Source organism: Mustela nivalis (genome assembly GCF_964662115.1).
Source record: "Mustela nivalis genome assembly, chromosome: 9".
Classification (NCBI taxonomy): Eukaryota; Metazoa; Chordata; class Mammalia; order Carnivora; family Mustelidae; genus Mustela; species Mustela nivalis.
The window spans coordinates 28976799-28995416 of record NC_139028.1 but is presented as its reverse complement, the minus strand read 5'-3'; the positions used below and the strand labels follow the sequence as shown (position 1 = coordinate 28995416).

Here is an 18618-nt window from a genome sequence, read left to right as displayed (position 1 = left end):
GACACCAGTCAATAAGCATTTTTTAAACATCTTATTTATTTATTTGAGAGAGAGCACGTGCAAGAGAGAGCCCAAGCCAGGAGAGAGACAGAGGGAGAAGCAGACTCCCTGCTGACCAGGAAGCCTGATGTGAATGAGACTAGATGCCAGAAACCTGAGATAATGATCTGAACCAAAGGCAGGCAGTTAACAGACTGAGACACCCAGATGTCCCACCAGTCAACGATTATTGACTGAGACATCATTATGGGCTGGATACTAAACATAGGGATGGAAAAAACCTGATAAGGACCGGCCTCAAGGACCTCACAGCTACTGGGACAACCAACAGCTCATGGAGGTGGCCTATGGCTCTAGGACAATGAGAGGTAGGCACTAAGTCAGAAGGGGACTTCCTAGAGGAGTTGATAATAACCTGCGCCTTCGAGAATGACCAAGAGTTAACAAGGCAAAAGTGGTCTTCAAGCTGATCAGAGAGATCTTGGGATTCCAGCCAGTTAAAACTCAAAGTAAGGACATTTGTTTCCAGAAGGAAATTCACAAGCAAAAGCATGTCATTCTAAAAGGGCAGATTGTCCTTGCAGAGAGGGGAATGGACCAGTCCATCTAAAGTATGAGAGGAGAAGCTGGAGGGTAGGAGCAAGGCAGATAGTAGGTTACTACTGAGTATATCAGTTAGCTTCCACTGTGTAACAAATCACCCCAAACTTCAGGATTTAGTGGAGTCAACAGTGAGTGAGCTCAGCTGAGATGGCCCACCTGTGCACCACATCGGGTCGGCTGAACCCATACATGCCTTTGTAGCCCATCAGAAGTAGTGGCCTCAGCTTCATGAGCACAGAATATGGGGGGACAGTGGGCAGGAGAAGCCAAGCCAGGCGGAGCAGCTTGGGATTCCCCTGGGGTGAAGGTTGGGGGGGGGCATTGGGGTCTTCACCCAGTGCCTGGCGACCTCTACTTTCCCAAGGGAACAGAGCATCAGACTTCTAAGCCCCAAGCACTCTGCCCATCATCTTTCAAGGGAATGAGCCCCATCTGCTTGGAGAACCAATCATGTGCCCCATCCATACAGTACTGGACGGTTTCACAAGGGCTCTGCCACACTGCATCTCACTTGATCTTGGCAACTACACAGCCAATCTGGTTTTATTATGGTCCCTATTTTATAAATGAGGAAACTGAAGCCCAGGGAGGCCAAGCAACTCGCCCAGGACCACAAGCTAGTGAATAAAGGACCGAGGATTTGAATCCAATCTGCTTGGCCTTTAAGTTAGCCAAACAAGGGGAGATGAACAACTGGGAAAGAGGGACTTATTCCAAGCATTGCAACTCATTCTTATCCACGAGAGGAATTTGAGTCAAAAAGGGGTGAAAAATGAGGTTAGAGATGTTGGCAGGAGTTAAGAAATTCAGACTTTGTCCAGATGGCTCTAGGGGATCTTTGAATGCTTTATTTATTTATTTATTTATTTATTTATTTATTTATTTTAGATTTTTATTTATTTATCTGACAGAGAGAGAGCACAAGCAAGGGGATCAGCAGAGGGAGAGGGAGAAGCAGGCTTCCCATTGAGCCGGGAAACCGATACGGGGCTCTATCCCAGGACTCTGGGATCATGACCTGAGCTGAAGGCAGACCCTTAGCCAACTGAGCCACCCAGGCACCCTCTTTGAATGATTTCAAATAAAGGAATGTTAAATATTCAGCAAATTGGCAAGTGAATGGATCGGTGAATGGGGTAGAAGACCAGATATTTGTAAAGATCACTCTGGGACAGTGTGGAGCATGGGGAGGGGGTGAGGTATTACAGTCCAAGGAAGAAACGCTGAGGGGCTGAGCCAGGAAGACTATCGGGAATGGAAAGGGAGAAAGAGATGGGAAAGGTATTTCAGAGCCTTCAACAGGGATGGTTAGCAATGCAGGGTGAAGGAGGGTAGAATCCAGAAAGACGTTCAGATTTCTGGCTTCTCTGATTAAACAGTGTGGACAATGTGGACAATGTGGCAGAGTGTGGACAATGTGGACAATGCTTTTGGGGGGTTCGTCTGCACACAGATGTTGGCTGAGTCCACAGGAAAGTGATTTCCTTCTCCATAGACCGTGTGTAGAATGGCACAGGCTGGGCAAGAGCAAACCCTTGGCAAGACCAACAATTAAAGGCAGGAAAAAGACGGAAAGTATCATCCAGGAAGGACAGGAGAAATCCAGAAGAGAATCCCATCCCGGAGGCCAGCTTAGGATCTAGCCACTCCCCACCTGGTCTCATTTATCATCATTGTATTCTATCAACCCAAAGTTATGTGACGTGTTCGTTTACGTTGATTGTCTGTCTCTCCACTAGGGCAGGAGCTCTGAACCCCCAGTGCTTCACACTGGGGCTGGCGCCGAGTGGCTGCTCAGTATAGATTTTCTGAATGAAAGGTGACCTCCCACTGAAAAGCAGTTCTGCGAAAACCCCCACAACCCCAGTCCTGTGTTGACCTTCTGCGGTTCTGCGCTTTGGCCATGAGGTGGCGCATCCCCGGGAGTGAGGAAACGGGAGGCTGGGGTTACCTGTAGCCCAGAACCTGACGACAGGGCACAATGACCGAAGTGAGCAGTGAGTGGGTCTGACCAGCAAAAATCATTCATCTACTCCCTATCCGGCCCCTCTCAAGCACCAACTGCTAGCCAAGCCGATGCCTCCAAGAGCCCTCTGAAATTGGCCTGGGGAGGGGAGCCCACAGGCAAAGGCAGAGCCCCTCCTGCACCCGCGTGGGGACAGAGGACCATGATGAGGACAGGAGGCCTGGTGGCAAGGGCTCTGAAGGGTCACTGCAGCTTGTCGGTAGGTCTGTAGGCTGCCCTGACTCTAGCAGATAATGTTATAGGGTCCAACAAACCAGGATCCAAATTCCAACCATATCCCTTCTCTGCTGTGTTGCCTTAGCCAAGTGATTTGCCCTTTCTGAACCTGTTTCCTGCTCTGCAATATGGAGATGCCCATAGTACCAGTTTTGAAGGTTAATGAGGATAAAACAAGAGAGCCTTTGGCACAGTGTCTTTCACATAGCACCCAAACTAAATATTATCCTTAAAAATTGGACGTAATAACCAATATTTGCATAAGCCTTTGTAAGGCTCTCTCGGCATTCTTCATATCATAAAAGTAACCCTGAAAACCGCCCGGCTAGTATCTTTATTACCCCACTTTCCAGATAAGAGGGCAGGGGCTGTTGGATTACGTGACCTGCCCACAATCATGCAGCTTGTAAAGTAATAGACTCAACCCAGGTTCAGCTCAGCAAACACAGCCGGGGTGTCCCCTTCGAGGCAGGTGCTAAGCCAGGTGATAGACATCCAGGGTGGGTGAGGTGGCCGTTGAGGGGACGGACAAGCATCTGCAGATCACTTCCATAGACCAGGTCAGCTACTGAGACAGAAGAGTCCCCAGAATGCTACAGTCTCGTAGACAAAGCGGGAGATTCTCCAGGGACCGGACAACCCCTTAGTGCAGTCTTGAAGGCTGAGTCAGAGGGAGCCCGGAGAAGACGAGCAATGAGAACTCCAGCATTCCGTCAAGTTCAAGAAATGCCCTGGGCAAAGGAACCAACCTGCTGTGGAATATGGTTCATGCTGGGCCCTGATGCCAAGCCAAATTTCCAGCAAGCAGCAGGTGGACCTCCTCTCTCTGACTTAAGTCCCTGGAACTCGCAAAGGGAGCGGGGTGCCAACAAAGGGACAGAGGCCCCCTGGGGGCTCTCACTGTCCAATGAGCTCCTCCTTCCAAGTGATGAAGTCCCAGAACCTAAGTCAGGTTCGGTGGGGTGAGGAGGTTCGGAGCCGACGACTAAAGAAAGAATTCTTAAGACGTCATTGGTGCAAAATGGTGGTTTATTAAAGCACGGGGACAGGGCCCGTGGGCAGGCAGAGATGCGGCTGCCGCGCCGGGTTGTTAGGAGTGGTTGGTTATATACACAGGAGTTGCAGCCAGCCACCTGCTCCCTCATCACAAGCACTCATCAGTTTGTAATTTTTCTAGGAGACCTCACAGACTGGTGCATGCACATTATGCGGGGTCTTTTTTCAATGCTGATTCTGATGTGGGAGGTCTTGGGGCAGAGCCCAAGGGTCCACATTTCCAAGCAAGCTCTCCGGTGAAGCGGATGCTGTAGGTCCCTCCTGGGCACATGCTTTGAGTCATGAAGGTCTCTCCCCATCGGCTCCCAGAGGGCAGGCCGTGTTCAGGATTCCTTAACCACTCTGTGCTCTCGGGGGTGACAAGGAACAGGCTGGATGGAAGGAAGGGAAGGATGAAGGCCAGGGGGCAGACAGGAGGGAAGGAGGGAGTGCCGAAGGCTGGTTGGCCTGCAGGCCTGAAGCTAGAGACAGGGATGCACTGAGGAAGAGCAGCCAGAGGCCCCTGGGGGCCCTCCCTCCGTGGGGTCAGCATGGGCACTCCCAGCATGACCTAAGCCCGCCCTGCATCCCAGCCAGGTCCCTGGGGCCTGGGGCTGAACACTGATGCCTTAAAAACAAGAAAAAGCAGCACCAGCAACCAACCTCCCCCTGCCGTCGGCCAAGTGTCTCTGACCTGTCACCTCCCCAGCCTGTGAACCGGACTGGGCTCCCTCTTCTACCAGCAGGAATGGTGCTACCTCGAAAACAGACTGAGAACCACCCCCACTCCCTCCCCCACGCCCTCCCAGCCCAGGCTGCCCTCTCCAGAAATGGCTGGAAGCAGCCTGTCCCCCAGCGTCACACAACAGAGTTTCTGCACTGCCGTCCCAGGGAGGGCTAGCAGGCTCCTCCTCTTTACCAGCCCCCCAACAGTCACTCGTCCACCACCCCCAACTCTACCCCCACCACACACACACACACACACACACACAGAGTAAAAAGTGCTGACCCCAGAAACCAATGCCCGTGACAGACCTCCCCTCCAGCCATCTTCGGTTGATTTACTCAACACATGCGTGAACGACTACATGCCAGGCACGGATCCAGACACGCAAATTCAGCAACATCCAAGACAGACAAAGTCTTTCTCTGCTGTCAAGAAGTCTCCTTGGTCATAAGGAGAGACAAACAATAGATGAACCTGGGCATAAAGAAAGTAAAGGCGGGGTGGGGGGGCTCGTACAGGGTGGCCGGGCCTCACTGAGGATGTGACATTTCAGAGACACCCTCCTTAACGGGAAGCAGCCGGCAGGACAAGGATATAAATAGAGATTCCAGGCGGAGGAGAGCCAGGGCCAGGCCTGGGGCGGGGGTGAGCTTGGCGTGTTTGGCAAACAGAAGGGCGGTGGGCAGGGCATGGTGGGTGACGGGGGTAGAGGGAAGTCAGTTTCAGGGGCGGCCCAGGGCTGAAGGTGCAGGTGCTTGTAGGCAACAGGGAGGAGTCCGAACTATGTTCTAGGTAGAGTGTGAGCCCCTGGCAGGGTTGACACAGAGCCAGGCCACAGTTGGATCAGGGTTTCTAAAACACCACTTCCGGAGAATGTTCTGTGTGTGAGAGGGAGACCCGGGAGTTCCATCCAAAGAGCTCAGGGTCAGCGAGGTGCTCTGCCGTGCCGTGGGGGCAGGAAGGTGGCCTGGCTGACCTCCCGCTCTTCTCCAGCAAGACCGTCCATGTCCCTGCTGCTGGCCTTTGTGGGCTGATGTGCCTCATCAGCCGTCTGTAGAAACCAACCCTCTGGGTCAAGCCCCTGAGGAAGCTGGCCGGGGACCCACCTAGGTGACCCACTGGATGTTGGGGGGAGCCCCCTCAGTGCTGCCCTTGGCCTGGCACCAAGCCAATTTTCCCAGCCTGTTCTGGCAAGATTGCCCAACCAAGTAAAACCAAACCATGAGTCAAATAAGCTTGACACCGTACGGTCACTGGGTAGGCTTCCAGGGAGCAATTCCAGAACAGGGCAGAAATCCTCAAACTCCCAGCTCCACTCTGCCCTCTGCCCAGCCGGTGTCCTGTGGGAAGGACATCAGATGGTCACCCCAGCGTACGCTCTGGTCCAGAAGCTTGAGGCCTTCTGATCACGGGATCCCTTCTTAGAGACAGCTGTGGGGCTGGGTGGCTTCCTCAGCTTCTCCCTGCAGCATCCTTTATTTCCTAAGAGGGCTTAAGGAACCTTACTACAGAAAACAGATGGAAGCTTTACCTTCCTGGTGGAACCAGGACGCGCTTCCCGAGCCCATCCCCATCCTTCTCTGCCCTCCCTCCCAGGTAACTTTGGATGGTGCTATGCTCTCTGGCCTCAGTTTCCTCCTCTGTCAATGTGCCACCTGACTTGGTCTCCCTACCTCACCTTGCCGCTCAAGTTCCCCCGCCCCAGGCAGCAGAGCTCAAAGAAAAGTCCTCAAGGGCCCCTTCCCACGCAGGGAGAGATGGGCGCCCGGCATAACCAGGGCCAAGCGCCCCTTTGATCATGGGGCAGTAATTTGGGCAATGCATCCCTTTGGCCAGCAGTGCCCATGGAGCCGCCCCCTGTCTGAGCCCGAGCTGTGGCCTCCCCGGGCCTTCTGTCCAGCTCTGTGGCCCAGCTCTGCCCCGGGGTGCCTTCCAGGCTTCCTCGGGCCTCAGTCACCCAACAGTTAATGCCATTTCCTCTTGACTGACAATGAGCACAACACCAAAACAGTCAACTATTTTTATCTCCGGATTAATCACAAAAGGCTAACGCTTCCACCTTCCCTGTGATTAAAAATTAGGAGACCAAACTCTATAGTGGTTCAGGATAATAACCAATCCTGTGAGGGCGACGTATGAATAATGCATCTCCGGGCCCCGCGGCTCAGCCTTCCCCCCCCTCCCCCCCACCTCCCCCCCTCCCCCTCCGCTGCCCCACACCCAGCAGCCCCAGCTCCGGGCCAGTCTGAATGGAGAGGTAATGAGTCGCCCGTTCCGTCCGCGCTACAGCTGCCAAGAGCGACTGTTGATTTCTATTCAGTCTCCTGGCCCCCAAACTCCTCCCTCCTCACCCACTCCCACCCCACGCACCCCGGCCCCATCCGCACCCCCTCCTACCCCATCTGGTGTGCAGCGAGGCGAAGGCCAATCAATAATGCATAGCTACATGAATAACCGCATGATAACCACTTATTTAGGAAGATATAATCAGGACCCATTCTGAGGATGGATGTTCGTGTGTGTGAGCGTGTGTGCGCGCCCGGGTACTCATGAAGCGGGCGTCCCACTCCCCTCTCCCCTCCCCTGCGCTCCCTCTAATCCAATATTCCAAAACACAGGACTAGAACGGCAAGAAGGAAGCTCGGCCCCTCGCTGTATGTGGTTTTTAGAAAGACCTCCTCGGGCTCTGTGCTGCGATCAGAGTGGGATAGGCACCTGAGCAAAGGTCCCGGGGACAGCTGGTTCTCCAACCTGCTCGCACACTGGAATCCTCCCGAAGCTTGGGGGTCCACCTCCAGAGATTGGAATTTAGTTCGTGGGGTGCAGCCTGCCAATGGGATTTTTTTTAATCTCCCCAGAGTATTGTAATATGCAGCCAAGGTTGGAAACCACTGTCTCAGGCCCAAGACAAGTCGGCGCCAGAAGAAACTGTCTGGATCTCCTGTTGTCCTTTCATATTTTGTATCCGGTGAAACAAAACCAGAAAGAGGGACCCCGTGCCCGAGTTCCCCCTTCTAATTTAGGGTACTTTCCACAGGACCATACCCTCTAGCTCTTCCCTGGAGAGTCCCAGAGACACGGGGTGGTCCAGTGTTTCTTCTATTCCTGACACTTGAAATGGTTCTTTCCAATGTCTCTTGCTCTCCAGCTCAACCCGGAGCACCTCCATCCCGGACACCTACTGGAGAGAAAGCTGCCCCCACAGAAGAAAGGGGGGCAGGAGCCCCAGCCCCGGCCCTCCCTGCTGGAAGAGGCCCAGAGCATTGCACAGAGCTAAAATTCCCCTCATCAACAACTGTCACACCCCCTCCCCCCATTGTGGAAAGCCCTCATTAGCCTCCCTTTTGCTCTCTGGCCACACCAGCACCAAGGAGGCCTCCGGCACTAATGAGGGAGTTTGGGGTGGGCGGGGTAAGGGGTGTCATCCTCATTGTCCAGCCCACAACCAGCATCTGCCTGAGCCCAGAGCCCCCTGGGGAGGCTGGGCAGGGTTGGATGAGGCCAACGGCCTCTCTGGGCCAGGATCTCCAGTGGAGTTGTGGGGCTGCTGATAGCATCTTGGAAACTCCAAGGGTTTGTTTTTTCTCAGAAAATAGAAACATGGAAGTTGGTACTCACTGGGCTGTATAGTTCTGAACTGGGCCTCCTCCAGGCCAGGAAGGAAGGGGGCACAGACACAAGCTGAAGGGGCTGCTTTGCTGTTTACCTGGCCCCAGAGCCTCCTTTAGTCTCCTGGGTGCCCTAGGAGAGTGGCAGATGTGGGCAGGCCCTGGGAAGGGGAGGGAGGCCAGGCAGGTTGTGGGCGTGGGGCCCTGGGTCAGGACCGGGCTGGCAAAGCTGTTTGACCCTGCTGAGTCCATCTTCCCAGATCCCACCGGGCAGAAGCTTGCACAGGGCCTGGATGGAGACAAGGACCTTCTCCGGCAACTGGGCAAAGAAGGCCTTTTGTGCCAAGACCCCCATCCGTCAGCACCCGATTTCCCCTCCATCCATTCACTCAGCCAACATGCAGCTCAGCCCTCCTCAGGCCTCCAGAACTGACTGGCCCAGGGGGGTGGGGTGAGGGAGGTGGAAGAGAAGCCTAGGGACCTCCCAGGGAGTCTCCAGGGAGCCCTTCCCCTTCTGTGGTTTGTCTGTTGGTCCAGGGAGGAGAGGCAGGGAACCACAGAAACCTGAGACCCTCTAGGTGTCCCTAAGCGCGAACAGGAGAAGAGGCTCTGTGACCTTAGGCCAGTCATTAAACTTCTCTGGGCCTCTCCTCCAAGTGATGGTCACCTGTCATCATAAGTGCCCATCCCACATCCCAGGGTCGTCCAGGGGATCAAAGGGGTGACTCCAGTGGACTTGGCAAACGTGATGGAGCGTCTGCCAGCAACTGGGCCCTGTGCTGGGCCAGGTGGGATATGCAGCACCCCCACCTCTCAGGAGCCACAAGTCTCCGATCACCCCACTGTGAAACGCAGCAGGAGAAGTGGGGAGCAGAGATTCGCCCTGACTCTGGGATGAGGCAGTTGGAGCCATTCTGGAAGAATCAAGCACTAAGGAGGTGTGAGGGTCACATAGCCCTCTGAAACGCCATCTCAGTCTTGCAAGGTTGCCTGCCTCCTGTCCCCTGACCCCTGCAAGGGCAAGGAGTGGAGGGGAGCTGCAGGTGTCAGAGGCCCTGGCTTGGGGCCCCGTTCTCCAGCAACCTTGAGCTAGTCACTTAATGTCTCGATTTCCAGATCTATGTCATTGGGATAATAATAATGTTTACCTTGCAAGACTGTTGTAAGGATTAAATCAGACGACAGATGTGACAGCGTTTTGTTTTAAAAAAAGAGAGAGAGAAGTTAAAAAAGAAAGTACAGATATTATCGGGGCAGCGGAGCTTTGCCTCCCAATCTGATCTGTGAAACGGAGCTAATGATGCCGGCCCTGTCCCCTCACGGCTCATCGCGAGTGGCGGATGAGATGATGGCAGGAACATCGGCTGCAAATAAACATGCCGTGCATATGTCAGGGATTATTGCTGTTGTTGTATTATTGTTATAATACAAGGGGATTATACATTTTATTAAAGTATGATAATTATTGTTTGTCATCGGCTCCATAAAATCCACCCAGCCCAGCCTGCCAGCCCTGCTGGAGGCGAGCAGCGCCCTCAGTCTGACCTCTCTACCCCTCTCTCCTCCCCTCCACCCCTGCAGTGCCACCTGATGACCCGGTCATCCTGGGGGGGCCTGTGATCAGTCTGCGGGCAGGGGACCCCCTCAACCTCACCTGCCATGCAGACAACGCCAAGCCTGCGGCCTCCATCATCTGGTTGAGGAAAGGAGAGGTCATCAATGGGGCCACCTACTCCAAGGTGAGGCCTTGGGGCAAGGGGAGGAGCGGGGCAGGGGGGGGGGCAGGGGGAGGGGAGGGGAGGGGCTCCGGGGGGAAGGGAGGGGCCGCACCAGGAGACCCCCCCTTTCCCCAACTCTGCGCCTCTTGCACTGTGTGTGTGCTTTTTGTCTCCCATTCTTCCTTACCTCTCGTTGTCTTTTTCTCTCTCGCTCTATGTCAGTTTTTCCCTCTCATCCTCTGTTTCTATTTATCTGACCTTTTCTGTCTCCTGACTGTGCAACTCTGTCCTCCTCTCTTCTTTCCTGGGGTAATTGCTGGGTTCGGTCAAGACCCTAAGAATAGAATAAGGTCGGAGGAGGAGGCTCACGGACAGAAGTGGCCAGAGCCTAGGGTTGCTAGATAAAATACAGGACACCCAGTTAAATTTGAATTTCAGTATAAGTATATCCCAAAATATTGCATGGGGCATAATTATACACCATACTTGGACTAAAAAGTTATTCACTGTATATCTGAAATTCAGATTTAACTGAGTATCCTGTATTTTTATTTGCTAAATCTGGCCAACTTTCCAGGGCTGTGAGGTAAGGCTTTTTAGGTTCTTGCCTGTCCAAGATGCCCGACTGAGGAAATCCAGCCCATAATCCCTTACAATCCCTTGCACCTGCTGTACCTATCTGCAGGGGTGTCTTTCTGTAATTCACACAAGGTACCATGAGCTGGAAATGCCCTGAACTTGCCCCTGTATACTTGGGTCTTTGTTTTATTTATTTTTTTTTTAAAGATTTTATTTATTTATTCGACAGAGAGAAATCACAAGCAGGCAGAGAGGCAGGCAGAGAGAGAGAGAGGAGGAAGCAGGCTCCCTGCCAAGCAGAGAGCCCGATGCAGGACTCGATCCCAGGACCCCGAGATCATGACCTGAGCCGAAGGCAGCGGCCTAACCACTGAGCCACCCAGGCGCCCAGGGTCTTTATTTTTTATATTTTTTGATGCTTTGACATCCCAAAGCCTTCCCAATGAGGAGGGACTGCCACTCCCAGGCTTAGCTAATCTCCTAGAGACGGGAAACCAAGCGCAGAGCACACGCCTTTGATATGCAAATAGCCCAGCATCCAAACCCTCACCACCTCCTTTTAACCAGCTGGGAGTCCGAGGTGCTGGCCTCCTCCAACTCTGAATCCTTAGGGCCTGGATAACTGGAGATCAGTCCTACAGCCAAGAGCTTCTGGAAATGATTCAAACCACCCAATCCCAAAACCTTTGTCCATTCCTTCCCACAAGAACCCCAACAAAGGCGGGCACCACATTTTCCCCTTGCTCCCCTTGCTGCCGGACCACCCCTGAGGCATCCCCGTGACCCTATGTGGAGCAGGGCTCCCCCTCCTCTTGGGGGCTGTAACAAATGACCTTCAATCGGGCACTCATCCCCTGATCTGCTGGCTTTCTCCTACCTGAATAAAAATAAGATCCCAGGTACAGGTTAAAGCCTCCCCCAACCAAACTCCACTCAAGGAAATTGTAAACAGAATCCCAGACCGCGTTTATATATCATAGAGCCTTTAAAGATGAACAGGATGGTGGAGGATGGCTGGTCCAGCTCCCTTGATCTACAGATAGAAAAGCAAGGCCTGAAAGAGAAGTGACTGCCCTTCTCAGTTGGTGAGTGGCCTGAACCACAGTCTCGCGGCACCCAGGGCTGCGTTCCTTCCTGTGTTCTCTCAGTACAGCCTTAGACAGAGGGACAGCTGCTGCCAGGTTGTGTCCGCCCCCAGGGCCAACCAGCGCGCCCAGGCTCTGAAACTGGAAGTCCAGGCCTCCAGAACCCCAGCTCGCCGCTTCCTGTGGCTCTCCTGGGCTTCAGAAAGTGGGGAGATGCATGACCCGTTCCCCACTCCTACGCCACCGTTCCTTTTCCTGGGTCTTGAAAAAATAAGCAAGGCTTTCATCACCAGTCGGGGCTATGAGGCCAAAATGACGCTTCTCTGAGGGTGTGTCTTTCCTGTCCAAACCTGACTCCCCGCCAAGGAGTCTGCCCCAGGGCTGCTGACAAGGCCCCACCCCGCTCTGGGCCCCCACCCAGATCCTGGTGCCAGAACCCAGGACAAATGTCTTCCCTCCCGCACAAGTCCACCCGGGGGGAAGCTGCCAGTTGAGAAATAAATCTCTCACTCCTGTCCTGGGCTGGAGCCGCCCCTGTTATGGCTGAGGGAAGAGATCATCCAGACAAGGATGAAAAGGAAGGCAAGGGGTATTCCTTCCCATCTGGGCATCTGTCCAGTCCCTTCCCGAAGTTGGGTCAGCCTGCGGCCCCTGCCAAGATTTCTGTCCTGCAGAGGACACACCCCATGCAGGGAAGAGAAAGGTCGGAGTCACCCTGCTGTGCCCTTCCGGGGGTCACCTTGCCCCAGCGCATTGCATCACCCATGTGGTGAAGGGCCCTGGAAGAGCCTGGCAGGGTGCTACAGCAGGCCAGAGCAAGAGGCCACGCTCGCCCTCTGCACCCCCGTCCCGGCCCAGTTCACACTCCTGCAGACCGATGACCAGAAGGACAGCACCGGGCAGCAGGGGCCGGGGTTCCAGACCCTGCTCTGTGAATTTCAGGAGAGTCATTCCTTGAGCCTCAGTTTCCTCTCCGGTAAAATAAAGGGGTAAAATAAAGGGGTTGGATCAGACACTCTGTAGGAGTAGGGCTTAGGCTTCCATAACAAAATACTACAGACCCATGGCTTAAACAACAGACATCTATCTCTCCCAGCTCCAGAAGCTGGAAGGCCAAGATCAAGGTGCCAGAAAGGAGGGTTGCTAGTGAGCTCTCTCTTCCTGGCAGAGGCACCTTCTCTCTGTGTCCCCATGTGGCCTTTCTTCTGTGTGTGCAGAGAGACAGATCTCTGGTGTCTCCCCCTCTACTTACAAGGACGCTTAAGCACCCTTATGACCTCATTTAACCTTAATTACCTCCTTAAAGGTCCTTTATCTATATACGGTCACACTGGGGTCTGGGCTTTACCATGTGAATTCAGGGGGCACACAATTCCGTCCAGAGCAGGTCCTTGCCAGCTCTGACAAGCAATAAACCTACGACTGACCCAGCAGTGCTCACGTGGAACCAGCTCTAGGGGCCACCACCCTCTGCCTCCCCCTCCTTCTCCCAGGACTGCAAGGACCAGTCACAGAGGCACTTCTGATGACCCAAAGGCATAGCAGCCCCAGAGGTGTGAGCTGCTGAAACAGAGAGAAACAGAGAGAGGGTGTTAAGAGATCACTCAAATGTGCAAACTGTCAAGCCGTGCCCAGGGACCCCAGAACACATTGCTTGGGGCAGCCCTGCTGGCCCTGAGGTCAGAAGCCCCCAGTATTTGTCACCCAGTGCTGGTTAAGCCCATGGCCCCGGAGCTGGGCAGCCTCACTTCGAAACCAGGCTCCACCCCCTTCCAGCTCTGCCATGGTCAGCAAGAAAGCTACCTAATTTTGCAGTGCCTCAGTGTTCGCATCTGTATAGTGGGAGCAAGAACAGTGCCTGCCGCAAAGGATGGCTGGAAGGCTGGAACAAGAAGAATGCCTTGCTGGCGGGCTCTCTGCCTGGCCCTCACTTGATCCTCTCAGGCTCCAGGGTGCACCTTGCTCTCCCCTTTCCTAGATGGGAATGTCCGTATGACTGTAGGGCTCCATCACCTATTATGGTAACTTAGTCTCTCTGCCTCAGTTTCCCAAGCTGCAAAACAGGGTGCTATTAGCCACAGACACCCATCAGGGCTGCTATGAACTTAAGGTGAGTGATGTACAGAAAGCACCTGGTGGAGAGTCAGAGCACCGGCCAGTTGTGTTAGACCTACCTCTCAGACCTCCATCCCAGATCTGCCTCCCCAGGAGTCATCCACTAACCCTGGTTTCAGGGAACCTTCTTTCTGCCATCCAGCATGTGGCCAGCAGGGGAAGGGTGAGCCAGCAGGACGGAGGACAACATCACTGAGGATGGCCAGACCCCTTGCCCTGGGAGGAGAATCAGAAAAAGGAAGCCACCCTCTGCCCCCGCCCCGACCCTTGCCCCAGCCCAGGCTGTGGCACCTCTCCTTGAACATGCTGCCACCAACACTTTGGTGGCCGGAGTGCCTGGGGGAGTGCCTGGGACTCCTGGCGGGTGTCTAGCTGCAGAAGCCTGGGAGCTGGTAGCAAGGCCTCTCTCCAAGTCCCCTCTTCCTGGACGCCCAGCCTCAGGCTGCCTTCCCGGGCTAGACACCAGAATGGCAATCACGTGGCATTCATCTGGAAAGCCAGCAGCTACACAGACCAGGAGAGACAGGACAGGTTAAGGAAGAGGGGGGAAGAAAGAATGGCCTGAGCCCAGAGAGAAATCTTCCTGGCGAACCAGCTTCCTGCTCTGTCTCCTACTTCCCCAACAGCTGATGGGCGGCAGATGAGGCCCTGACCCTGATTTGGGGGATGGGGGAGCAGGTAGGAAAGTTGCACAGTCTTAGGACTGCCTGCTTGCCTGCTCACCACAACGCCCCGCCCCCCCCCGCCCTATGCCAGTCATGTATATATCTACCAAGCCCCTCGCTCTCCAGGCCTCCAGCTTCAGGCTGCTGCCTACTCAAGGAGCCCTCCACCCCCCCACCACCAGTACATGGAGCCTCACTAGGGCCCTGTGCTAAGAGGAACTCTGGAACAATTCTTCTTAAGGCCTTCACTGGGGTCCAGCTCCCTCCAGGAGCCCCTCTCACTCTGTATTCCCTCCAACCAGTCACCCCAGCAGCACCCGCATCGGCTTCTCTTAGGGGCCCAGAGTCTCCACGCAGCACGGCAGCCCCCATCCTCTTGACCTTCTTTGTGAAGGGTATCCATCCTCACCCAGGGCACAGGACTTGGGGCCCCAGGGATACAGGGTCTGCAGCCAATTACATTGTGGTTCTCCACCTTCCCTTACAGCCCTCATTGGAGCCACAGGACAAGAGCCCCTAACGGATCCCCCAGACAGCTATAAAAAGAGGAAGCGAAGAGATTAAAAAAAAAAAAATTTTTTTTTTAAAAAGGACACAGCAGGTGGGGGAGGTGAATGAAGGAGGGAGAAGAGGGAAGCCTTGTTGCCAGGCAATCAGGCCTCACTCCAGGGCTTTCCAGGCTGTTTGCATATCAATTGGCTTCCCAGAATTAGCACCAGGGTTGGGGCACCCACCCCCACTCACCCACACCCCCTCATTCCCTCCAACCTCCACACAGCACGCCCCGCTCCACCCCGTCACCTGTGTTTCCCACACAGCCATCTCTAGGCTGCCTGCCTCTCCGTGGAGCCTCTGGGCTCTCCACTGCCCTCTGAGGCCCGGGAGGCCTTGGGAAGAGCCGAGCGGCCTCTGCTGCCCACACTGGACCAGTGCACGCAGAATGCACTCTGTGGCCCCAGCCCGCCCCCCAACGCCCCTCACCCCCCACCCTCCCACCCCCACCTCTTGTTGAATGCCAAGTGCCTGCCCTCGGGGATGATGCCTGGGGGCTGGGGACACAAGAAGCTGCACGGGGCACACGGGGTTTAGAGATGCCTCACACAGCCACAGGATTAGTCTCGAAAGCTCAGAAGCTGCTCATGGATGGGGGCCCATGGACACACACACACCTTTAGCGGAGGGGTAGAAAGCCCACCCATGAAGTCTGCTGCTCCCACACTCAGTCCGGGGCACATGCCACTGATCCGCACCTCCAGATCCAGGTGGGCTGGGCCCTGGTAAAGCCTGAGGAGCTGCCATCTGGGTCACATGAACTGGGCTGGGGGACTCTGAGGCCAGCATTTGGCCCCACATTCCTCCCCACCAAGCTGGAGGAAGGGCTGCCTCGGGCCTTGGAGGCGGTGGCCTCAGAGACAAAGTAACTTGCCATTAATAATCCACTTACCCTCCCCGAGCTGATTTGCATGCTAATGAAGGTTTCTGGAGCAGGAGGTGCGAGGCTGGGGTTCGAGGTGTGCCCCAGGAGCCCCGTTCAGGGAAGGGAAGATGGACCCGGAGGAGCTGGGAGAGGAGGGAAAGTGGAAAGCGGTTGAGAAGACAGACGGAGGCCAAGAGCAGGATGCCGCAGAGCAGACAGGCCACCAGATCCGAGGTGGGGGAGGGGGCAGCCTTACACCTGAGGGTGAGACTGGTGTCCGATCCCTGGGAGCCGAGGCCCAGGGTGAGATGCTCCGCTTCCCAGGGGGAGCCAGCTGCTGAGGCCCTGCCTTCCCCTTGCTCTCCCCTTGCTTAATGAACACATCTCCCTTTTCTCTAATTAGGTGGAACAAACAACTTGAACCAGAATTTTTATTTCCCAGAAAAGCACATGCCTGGACACAGTAAATATGTCATTAATCATCATTCGGAGGCTCAGGAGCACCCTGGGTGTGGGGAGGAAGGGTAGCAGTCAGAGGGCCTAATTAGGAGCCCGGGCCTCCCTGCACCCCTCCCGCCAGCACCCGGGCAGCCCGCCTCCCTCCCACCAGGCCGGGAGCAGATCAATGGGAAAGGTGCCCAGCAGAGTCAAACTTAATGTAAATGTTCTTGTTAGCACAGTGTAAAAGTAAAGAAAGGGGGATGGGGAAGAGCCATACAGGCCTTCCCCACCTCCTCCCTCCCTCCACCCTACCCCAGGTCTTATTCCATCCAGGAAATTGTTCTTATTAGTGCTTGGCTATTTATAGACACGTGAACCAGTACTGAGATAGGGCTTGGCTTGAGGCTCAACCACACGCCAGCCCCATGGCCCCCATCCCCATCCACTAGCCCTGTTCTGCTGGCCTCCAGTTCAGCTCCTGGCCCTGAAGCTGAGCTGAAGATCCTCAGCCCACTGATGGCCCCGCTCCAGGACCCCCGCTGCCACCCCACTTCCTGGGGAAGGAATGTGCCACAGGAGCCCACCCAGGCCCAGGTGATTCTAGAACGTGCGACAGAAATAGTCCAGAGACCCTTGCCTTGCTCCGTGGATCTCTCTGGCATCTCAGAATATGTCTTTATCTAAAGCAGGATGCGCTTGTTCTAGACAGAGGCTCAGGGCATGTGCTCCGAGTGCTGGAGGCCACCAGCTTTGCTGACAAGGACCACACAGAGCTGAGGACCCCGAGAGCAGGTTCCAGCAGCTTACATACTGCTGCTGTTAAGTAACAAAAATTTGACTAACTAAATTTGAAGATCTAATTGGCTTCATTAAATGATTCATGAATCAGGCTGCATCTCATCCAGCAAGTAGAAAGGAGTTCCAAGGAGGTGCACAAAAATGGAAGGTTTTTAAAGGCAGAGACGGAGAGGAGAAAAGGAAATAATGGGCAAAGAATGCCTCCTTTCAGGCAGGGTCCCCCTTAGGTAGAACCGAAGGATGACGTCCCCTGCGGACCAAGAGTTTCCAGGTTCGCTGGTTAAATGTCACATCCAGGGAACGCGGGGGTCCGAAACCGCAGGAGGCTAGCTAGGCATTAGGTCTTGGTTTGCTGATGGGGGGCCCTTAACGCAAGTGACTCCATTTTGGCCAGCTGTCTCCTTCTTAGCACTGCTAAGTAGCTCGGTGAACTTAAAAGTCTGCTGACTCCCTCTCACTGTTCCCACCTTTAAGTGAAAATCTTACTAACCACCGTCTGGCTGGCAGGGAGCTGTGGGGGGAGGGTCACGGCCTCAGGGGTCACCGTCCTCAAATCCCAGCCCTGCCCGGCAAGTTTCTGACTCACTTTGAACTAAGTTTTCTTTTCTATTAAACAGAGCCAGTGCTCCCTTCCTTTCAGGGTCTGGTGAGAACAGTACTGGTACTATCTTAAGGGAGGTTTTGAGGAAGTAAAATCTATTCATCTATCCTCTGGCTCCGAGCAAGTGGAATGAGACCTCGTCCGTCTGCCACCCTTCTCTGGAGGGAGCTCAGTAGCTTCCCAGGATCAAAGGTCTCTGAGTACTGGACTGAGTACTGACTGCTGCCCGACACAGCTCCCCAGCACCTACCTTGCTGGGTCCCCAAGCCACCAGGAAAGTAGCTGGAAAGGAGCACAGCACGGCCTCACGGCCCCCACTGGAAATGGAAGGCGGGAACCCAAAGCTTTCAGATTTGCCTTTGTTTCCTAGAGCCGCCCTCACCATGTCCCGCAACCAGTGCCTAGAACAACCGAAATGTATTGTCCCGCCTCCTAGAGGCCAGAGAGTCTGAAATCGGGGTGTCGGCAGGCTGTGCTCCCTCCAGGGAGAGTCCTCCCTTGTCATCTCCCCTCCTCCTGGCTCCTGGAGTCCCTTGGCTTGTGGCCACATCACTCCCGTCTCTGCCTGTCTTCCCATGACCTTCTTCCTCGTCCCTTTCTATGTCCTCTCCTCTCCTTCAAAGTACACCAGTCATTGGATTTGCCCTCCCGCACCCCATCCAGGATGATCTGGAGATCCTTAACTAATTACACATTACTCCGAAGACCCTATTTCCAAATCAGATGACATTGTGACGCTCCAAGAAATTAATTGGGGGGGGGCACTCTTCAGCCCATTATAGGACCCTCTTACTTATCTCACCCCCAACTTGCAGTGTAAGTTTGGTAAAGCTCTGCATCCCTCCTGGTCTTGTCTATTTTCTCCACTGTCACCAGGCCAGCAATGGCATCTGTCCCGCCTCCAATTGGTCGGGGATCTAACGAGGTCAGGAAGTGAAATGATTTGAAAAGTTGAAAGGGGGGGCGCCTGGGTGGCTCAGTGGG

General features: G+C 54.6%; 1 protein-coding gene across 5 annotated transcripts in view; it reads left to right on the top strand.

Moving 5' to 3' along the window:
* KIRREL3 (kirre like nephrin family adhesion molecule 3) overlaps positions 1–18618 on the top strand; it is a 546897-nt gene that overhangs the window by 492059 nt on the left and 36220 nt on the right. For all 5 annotated transcript variants that reach the window (XM_082683923.1, XM_082683922.1, XM_082683924.1 and 2 more), the window contains exon 6: positions 9797–9954. In XM_082683923.1, coding sequence (XP_082540049.1) covers positions 9797–9954 — 158 coding nt within the window. The remainder of the gene's footprint in view (positions 1–9796; positions 9955–18618) is intronic.